Here is an 8,616-nt window from a genome sequence, read left to right on the forward strand (position 1 = left end):
GGCACATGCCACACAGGCGGACAAGAGGACAGCCAACGGCCCTTGGTTTTTATTTAATTTTTTTTCACATGAGCAGCAAAGGATGGAGCTGTCCCATCCTTGCTCCTTTTGCATTGAATGTGCCTTAGGTCTTATGACCCTAGAATGTCATTGGAGCCCCCTCCTCTGGCTCCCAGTGCAGAAGGGGCAGACAGAAAAGCACTGATGGAGGCAGGGTAGGGTCCCAGCTCTCTAAGCCAGGCTCAGCACCCTCTCAGCAACTCCCTGAGGCCCTCTCCCTATAAGACTTAGACAGCAGGACAGAGACAGATGGCACAGTAAGACAGACAGGCTGGGGAGACAGACCACATACACATAGACTCACATACACACATACAGGCTGGCCCCTTCCTTTGGCATGGTTCACTCTAGCCCTGGGGACAGGGTCTAAGGGTGGTGGTGGTGGGCCTGCAGTCTGGGCTAGCCCCTGAGAGAGATGGGACCAACTTAAATCCTTGGTCACCCAAGCTCCCAGGCCAATGAAGTCCCTAGTCTCACCTACCTCAACAAGACGCCCCTACACCTTCCCACCCAACACTTAGAAACGGAGATTGTTCAAGTAACAAGGATAGATGAAGGAAAGGGAGACTCCACCCTCATCCAATCTTCACAACTAGGGGCCTGCAAAAGGGGCTTCAAGCCCTGGGTTTGGGTCATCTCAGCTCAGACTTCTCTCTTCCCTCAACTCTGTACAGATGAGAAAGAGCAGGAATGTGTAAGTCAGACTCTTCCATCTAGTAGAAGTGGGGGGAGGTCAAGACATGGAGCACCATCACCCTCCAGAGGGGCTTTGACAGTCCCGGTGGGGTTAGAGGTGGGGAGAGGTCTAATTCCGGCCCTGGCTCAAGGGGAATTAGGCTGGCTCTTTGGGGCTCTCAGAATTGTTTCAGACCACGAGCTTTGCTAGAGAGATCCTTTTCCTGCTTACCCCCTCAAACTTGTACATTTTCCAGGTGGTATCTGCTCCTCCAGCTTAGGCCTACAGCCATCCTAACCCAGTTCTTGCAGGTTCTGGACCCCTGCCCCAGAAGGAGAGAGGGGTAACCAGACCCTGGCCCTTCAGTTGGCCTTGCTCTGTCTGTAGTCTTCCACTGGCTCCCGGCTCTCAACGGCAGACAGGGCGATGAACATCTGGGCAGCATAGTAGGTAGACATGATGAGTGCCCGTGCGTAGGGCACCGGGAAGCAGAACTTGCTGAGGGCGATGGTCAGGTCTGAGATGATAAAGAGCAGTGCACCACTGCCTGCTGCCAGCTCGGTCCAGCGCCAGGCTGCCCCGACCAGCCGGAGTCCTGCCACAGCCCGCCAGCCCATGAAGCCGATGAGGGCCACATAGATCCCCACCAGATAAGTGAAGGCACCTGAGAGGCATGGGTAGAGGAGAGCATAGCACAGGCCCGACAGCACTGCCATCACCAGGCCTGTCCGAAGAGCCAATGGCCGCATGCCAAAGGCTGAGGCGTAGAGCACGTGGGTCACAGCAAACATCAGCAGACCTGGGAGTGAGAGGGGATGAGGGGATGCTGAGGGCGGGCTCAGGGGAGTAATGAGTAACGGGGTGGGGGGGTTAGGAGGGGGGTGTGGGGATAACCCAGCAGCTTTGGGAAGTCTCAGGGGTGGGAGGAAATGCACAGAGGTAAAGATACACTCTCCCTTCCCCTGAGAAACTCTAGAACTGATAACCAGATCAGTGCAAGGGAATCCTCAGTGCAAGGGCCCCACAGTCTTTGGCCTTAGAACCCCTCAGATTCACCATATTCTTGTTCCAAAGCTCCCTCTCCCCAGTCCTTGGCCACCTAAGACCCGCTAGCACCCAGCCCCAGGATTCCTCCCAAGCAGCTACTAGGGCAACTGACCGTGCATAAAGTAACCCTGGTCCTGCCAGATGAGGAAGGCATCACCTAGAGCAGAGAAGACGAGCCCCGCAAAGATGCGGGTGGCACTGGGATGGGTCAGCAGGAATCCTAGGCCATGGGCCAGAAGGAAGAGCCAGAGGCAGAAGATGGGCAGGCACTTGATGAGGGCGCTGACCCACGATGGACTGGACGAGGGCAGCCAGAGCACAAAATACACGCAGGTGGCCTTGAAGAAGGGCACCAGCTTGGGTCCCTCACTCTTCACCTGGAGGACACAGGACAAGGGCAGCACTCAGCACTTGGAACTCGGAAGCCCACGGAGGTGTTCAGAGCCAGCACCCTCAACCCAGACATATACCCCAGAGCCAGACCTGCCTCCCAAGCAGGGAGGATTGACCCCCCAAAACCCAGTTTGGCCTGTCCCAACCAGCCAGCAGAGTACACACATTCCCATCATCACCCTGGGGCTTAACCAATTAGGAAGGGGAAGGGCTCCACTGTTCTGCTGCCCGTGTACCTTCTTGACCCAAAGCAGGACCAGAATGGTCACTCACTAGGCAGAAAAAACATAACTGGGGATAAAGTCCCCTCCTGCAAGCAATGCTTCTCCCTTCCTGGCTCCTCCCTGTCCTCCCCAAAGCCCCTTTAACCCGTCTCTGCCAGCATCAGCCACCGGCTGTCTGGAATGGAGTGGAGTCAGCAGGAAACCACAGAGACGCCACAACTAGCCAACTCGTGATCCTCCGCAGTGGGGCCCGGGCACAGGCTTAGGGCTTAGGGCTTAGGGCCCTGGCAACATCCGGTGAGTGCCAGGAATGTGTGAGGGTGAGCCCTCAACCCCCACAGGCTCTCTCCTTGGCCAGCCTGCTCCTCAGCCTTCATTCCAGCTGTCCCAAAAGGTACCAGCCTCAAGGTACCATCAAGAGCGAGGAGAGGAGATAGGGATGCTTGCTAGAGGACGATTTCAGGGATCAGGGAGTTGAAGGGGCAGGGTGTCTCTTGGTCAGTCTCATTTCCAAGAAAATAAGAGCAATTCAAGAGTTCATCAAAAAGAGAGGCAGGAAGCAGGGGAGGGGTTCTCTTTCCAGCTTTTGATCTACAGCCAGCAGACTGGCTGGGAGATGTGGAACTGAAAGGGGGAAGTTGGAGCAGCTGACTTGGCCTCAGCCAGATTAGGGGGGAGGGCAGCTAAAGAAAGGTATGTCCGAGGCCACTTCAAGTACTCTCCAAACTGAGGGAGGGGGCTACTGCAAATATTCTGAATCTGTGATCCCCTGAAGCTCCCCCTTTTTTTGGGCTTTGGGTACAGGGTCTCTGTGGGCGATTCAAAACTCCTGAGGTTCCCTGTATACATACACTCTGCCCAAAATGATTGTGCCTCTAGCTGGGTGAGCTGTCCAGCACAAGGCTCTGGGAACACACTGATTCCCAGACTGCCAGTTACCTGAGGACTGATCAGACTGTGATGGAGGAGGCTGGGAAGAGGCAGATGGGTAGGTCCAGGGTCCAAGCCTGCCCTTGCTCTGCCACGGGTGAGAGCAGGGAGAAAAGATGACTAAGTTCCTTCCTATGGAGATCTCCCCTATCCAGGCTCATTGGGGTAAGGGCATGGGTAGAGGAAGAAACTGGAGCAGATGAACAATCCCGCAGTCCCCAGTTCTCCCCAGCAACAACCTGCCAGCCCTTGGAAACATCAACGTCTGCTCCATACCCCTCCCCCAGCCCCATATTTCCTGTAAGGAGAAACAGGCCGTAGAGTAGTAGCAGCTGGCGAGACTTTTGACAGAGAGAATCCAACACTAGAAGATGAAGGGTGGGGAAGAGAAAGAAGTTCGAGTTGAGAAGTCTTAATAGGAAGAGTGGTCAAGAGAGGAGGAGCCCTCTTCCTCCAGCATTACCAACGCTGCGTGGACTCAGGGACTTCCCCTCTAGCGCCCCAGGCTTGTTTATAGGATGAGGAGCGGGAGGAAACAAGTTTGGCCAGGATTCCCAAGAGGTCCCAGTCACCCTCCTGCCCTTCCCCGCCCTCTCCCACGCCTCCCTGTGGTCTGCCCACGCAGAACCTGGCGGCCAGCTGCTGTCGCCTCTCTCTCCCTGGCGGCCACCCCGCCGACCCGCGTCGGACACACAGACATCAACAAAGTCACGCTTCCGAGTCACGTGCCCACTGTTTTCCTCCCTCCCCCGGGCGGGCGGGGGCTGCGTGGAGGAGGGGCGCCGCGGGTCCCGGGTGCGGGGCCCTTGACAGCGCCCGCCTCCCCGCCCGAGGACGCCAACCGCCGCGGGATCCCTGCCCTTCCTCGGCCTCCGACGGCCTGGCCTGCCGCAGCCCAGTCCCCAGGCCGGTGGGCTCCGGCCGCGCCGGACACTGGCTCGCTCGCTCGCTCACTCACCACAGTGACCGGGGACACCATGGCGGCAGCGGCGGCGGCAGCGGCTGACACTCCGCTCCGGGCTGCAGCGGCCAGGACGCGCCCGCGGCCAGGTGAGCAGGCGAAGACGTAACAAAGCCCCGGGTGACGGACAATACCTCCCGCTCGCCCGGCGCTGGGATTTCTGTCTGCGATCCCCCGGACGTCACGGCGCTCACCGCCAATGAGAGGGCGGGGGGCGGGGGGGGCGGGGCGTCCGAGGCCCCGCCCGTCCTGGAGCCCGGGCCTGGGCATCCCGGAATCTGACTGTCACACCGCCCCCCACCTCCCCACCCCCCACTCCCCACCCCCAGTGAAGACCGAGGTTGGCTGAGAGTCAAACACATTCCTGTCGTGGGCCCACGATGTAACCCGGGGATAAAAAGCTGATTCCCTTCAGCTTTTAAACACGCGGTTTACTCGAACATCGGGTTTGTTTGTTTTTAAGATTTTACTTATTTATTTGAAAGAGAGAGGGAGCGCACACAGAAGCAGGGGGAGTGGGAGAGGGGGAAGCAGACTCCTGCTGAGCAAGGAGCCCGATGTAGGGTTCGATTCCAGGACCCTGGGATCACAACCCCAAGCCCAAGGCAGCCGCTTAACCGACTGAGCCAGCCACACGCCCCACACCCAGACATAGTTACAATTAGACCCACAGCCTTCATTGTGTACAAACACACATGCAAATGGACACAGCGGTCAGCGTACATAGCACCTTCAACATGAAAAGAGACACCTCAATAAGTCCAGAGCAGCCCATAGACCCATTGTCCTCACGTATATACAAACATATACAGAATCACAATTACCTTTAGGCATCAAACAAATATGTAGACCTAAAACCACCAGTGGCAGGTGGACACACGTCCTTCAACATAAAGAGAGGCAGAGACAGGCACTCCTCCAGACCACAAATACTTAATTGCTCTTAGGTACATGCCTCTCATAGCTCAGACACAACTCTAACACAAGAACACACCAGGAATGACAGACCTGAGCACCTCAGACAGACCTGAGCATACTTAAGGACCCACACGAGTAGGAACTAGCTTTGCCAAAATCCGGCTTAAGAAGCTTGAGTGTCAAGATAACAGAGACTAATTTGCGACACATTACAGACACATTTGCGACTGGGCTTCATCAGAACCGTGAGAATTCCATGGTAAGTAGTTAAGTGAACAGGGATCTCTGTTCTAATTTGCCAGGTCCATGTTGGGCGACTGGGTGAATCAGCTGCCCTCTCTCGGCTTGATTTCCTCATATATAAGATAAATGCATAATCTCTAAGCTTTCTCCCAGGCCATCAGGTTGTGTAGGACAGGGAAGGAGTGGGATGCTGATGTCATCCTGGAGGCATCCTGGAGACAGAGATTTCAGATACTTTTCAAAGGATGGCCTGCGGTCTTTCTGTAGGAGGAGAGAAGGCGCCACGTGCCAGGCTTTGGGAATTGGGGTTGGAGGGGATAACCAGCCCTAACTGGCCTCAATTAGCAGCCAACAAGGAGTTTTAAACATCCTGGACTGACACTGTTGCTGCACCCGAACCTGGTGCTAGGCCAAGAGAAGCCTACAGCTTGCCTTCTGTGAGCCCCTCCCATAATGGGTCCCTTTCTTTTTCTTTTGGGACCAGCCCAGCTTTCCCAAAGCCTGTGCTGACCTAACACCCGAGTGGAGTGGGGAGCAGCCCTCTTTCATGATAGAATTGACAAGCAGAGATTCAGAGGCAGGGGCACTAGATTGAGAATCAAGACTTGGGATTGGGGGTCACACACAGCCTTCTCCCATCGCCTTCAGGCCCCTTCTACGTAGGGCCCCAGGGGGCAGGGAACTCTGCCTGCTCCACTCTCTTCCCAGCCAGGGGCAGTGGGGAGACCTACCTTGCCAGAATGGGAGACTATAATTGCTACCTAGAGGGCTTGGTGCCCCCAGCACGTATACACCCCTTCCTACAGTGTCCTGCCTAGAAAAAAAAGCCTGGATTGAAAGTTAGAACTACTGTACTTGGTGCTAGTCCCTCCTTCTCTGGGACTTACTAGCTCTATTAACTGGGCACGTCACTCCATCTTTGAAGCCTGGGTTTCCTCATCAAAAAATGGAGAAATGGAGAATCTGTTTTCCAGCCAAACCCTTTAATGTCACCTAAGGGATAATTCTCAGGGCGAGAACAAGTCAGGGCCTTCTTCCCTTTCCTCGAGGTTAGTTTCCCTGTTGACAAAAGTGAGAGGATGGGGCTATAAAAGTGGTTCTCAACAAGCAGGGCCTATCAGAATTTCTTGGGAAGCTTTTTAAAAACCTAGATACCCTCGCCCCATCCCAGACCTACTAATTAAGGGGCACAGATTTTAATAAGCTTGGCTACACAAATATCCAAATACAGAAAGCCCGAGATGTAGACTTGTCATCTGTGGGGCCTCAATCAATGTTTGCATCCTCAGCAGGAAATGATCACAGACATAGGTCACCTGCAAAGCAGAGGCATTTCTCCCCACAGTGCTGGTTATTCTCTGTCCTCTCACTACCCAGTTCCATTCTCAGCCCTTCTCTCCCCTGCCCCAGAGGCTGACCTCTATGATTGTGTCACCTGGGCTCACTTGCCCTCTGGCTCCTGATGGAGTTTGGTTAACAAGAGACAGAGGCAGATCTGAAGGTGGAAGGAGGGTGTGATTGGGGATCACCCCCACCACCACCACCACCAGCTCGCTGGGCTGAGCTCAAGTTCTGGCAGTGGCTGGGCTCTTCCGTGGCCCAGGCCTAGGCAGGGCAACTTCCTCCTGCTGTCGCTTGTCTTTAGGTGGGTACCCCTTCAGTCCTGGCTGGTTTCCTTAACCTGCCCACGTCTCTACCAAGAGCCACGACCTTCTCTTCTGTCATATTCTTGAGGGTACAAGCACCCTGACTGGTAGAGTTACCCACAAAGCAGAGGTGTTCTCCCCTTCCCAAAAAGAAAGCGCTTATGACATTTCATGTCTAGGGAGAAGATTTCCTGTTTGTTTCAAAAATTTTATTTTACTGTTTAGCGTTTTTACGTTGAATTGCATATTGCAGGGAGCAGAAAGGGGGGTAGGGCTGCCTGAAGTCAGGCATTCCTTCCTCTGTGTACCCGAAATGACCTGTTAGCACGGCCTTTTCCTCACAGCTTTGTAATTGTTTTCTTTACTTGTCCGGCTCCCTGATAAGAATGTGAGTCCATCCATCCATCCATCCACCCAGCAACTGTTTACTGAGCACCAACTATGTGCTACCTACCATATTAGATGTGGGGGTTTCAACACTGCAGTAAGATACAGGCTCTGTCCTCATGGGACACACAGCTCAGTTAAGGCAGGCAAGTACACCATTATCATGTAGTACAGCAACTGAAAGAACTGAGGTAAAAAAGCATGTTTCGGGTGACATCAGAAAGATGTCAGAATCATTCATTGTGCCTGGAGATGCTGAGGAAGCTGGGGCTAACTCCATAGGAATGAGTTGGTCCTTACCGAGGAAATGGAAATGGAAATGGCAGTCATGTTCTAGGCAGGGGGAATTGCATGTGCACAGAGGAGCACAAAAGACACACTGAATTCGGGGAAATGCCTGCAGTAGGGGCATGAGCTGGAAAGTGAAGAGTGACCCTGTAGAAATAAGCATGATCCAGGTCAGAATGGATCTGAATGTTCTGGCTGAGGAGTCTGGTCTCGATCGATGGATGACAGTAAGCTAGGTGTTTTCTGTTCCCTAGCTTCTCTGATTGTCCCCAGATCTCACGTGCCAGATACATGGATAATACGTAGAAATGGTGACCGACCATCATTCTGGGCCTCTTTCTCCTATGGGGCTTCATCTAACCCAGTATTTCCTCCATCTCTGACCCCCATGGTTTTGCCACCAGATGCTTTGTTCTCATCTGGTTTGCTCCACTTGGCATGGTAATCCAGCTCTAAATTGTTTACCTTATTCTTGAGAGATCAGAGGAGATCGGGTGTGTTCACTGCGGTATGGCCATAGACAATTGCTTACCTTATTCCTGACCTGTTGCTGGATCTCTGTTCATTTCTGCATGTTTGTTCCGGGCTCCCAGAACACTTTTAACCAACTCTCAGAGCCACCCTGCCACATCCCATCCCACCGCTGCCCCACCTGTAAATCTGGGGAAGAAAATCAGACATTAATGAAGAGGTATTCACGAGGGTGTGGCAAGTTCAGATATTCTGATAATAATGTGGGGGAGTTGGTGAGTTCTTAGGCGCAAGCTGGATGTATGTCAAACAAATCAAGGTGTTTGGATACAAATCTGGTGCTCAGGACCAAGGTGAACACAGGGATATAGA

The 8,616-nt window shown here is 53.9% G+C and overlaps 1 protein-coding gene across 2 annotated transcripts; it reads right to left on the minus strand.

Moving 5' to 3' along the window:
• Positions 1-19: 19 nt before the first annotated feature.
• Positions 20-4,419, minus strand: TMEM86A (transmembrane protein 86A). 2 transcript variants are annotated; one of them, XM_059407310.1, is made up of 3 exons: positions 4,289-4,419; positions 1,896-2,160; positions 20-1,535 (listed from the first exon to the last, which is right to left on the minus strand). In XM_059407310.1, exons 1-3 carry the CDS (start codon positions 4,307-4,309, stop codon positions 1,099-1,101), a joined length of 723 nt encoding a protein of 240 aa, XP_059263293.1. In that variant the 5' UTR covers positions 4,310-4,419; the 3' UTR covers positions 20-1,098. The 2 variants fall into 2 exon arrangements, with proteins under 2 accessions (XP_059263293.1, XP_059263284.1); XM_059407301.1 differs by lacking the exon at positions 4,289-4,419 and adding an exon at positions 3,959-4,282.
• Positions 4,420-8,616: the final 4,197 nt, after the last annotated feature.

Source organism: Mustela nigripes, chromosome 1, assembly GCF_022355385.1.
Source record: "Mustela nigripes isolate SB6536 chromosome 1, MUSNIG.SB6536, whole genome shotgun sequence".
NCBI classification, from domain to species: domain Eukaryota; kingdom Metazoa; phylum Chordata; class Mammalia; order Carnivora; family Mustelidae; genus Mustela; species Mustela nigripes.

Excerpts from the sequence above, each read along its gene's own strand:
- TMEM86A (XM_059407301.1), bottom strand. The coding sequence starts at position 4,030 with ATGTCTGTGTGTCCGACGCGGGTCGGCGGGGTGGCCGCCAGGGAGAGA. Across the intron at positions 2,161-3,958 it reads CGACAGCAGCTGGCCGCCAG|GTGAAGAGTGAGGGACCCAA; the intron begins GTTCTGCGTGGG and ends TGTGTCCTCCAG. Across the intron at positions 1,536-1,895 it reads CCAGGGTTACTTTATGCACG|GTCTGCTGATGTTTGCTGTG; the intron begins GTCAGTTGCCCT and ends TCTCACTCCCAG.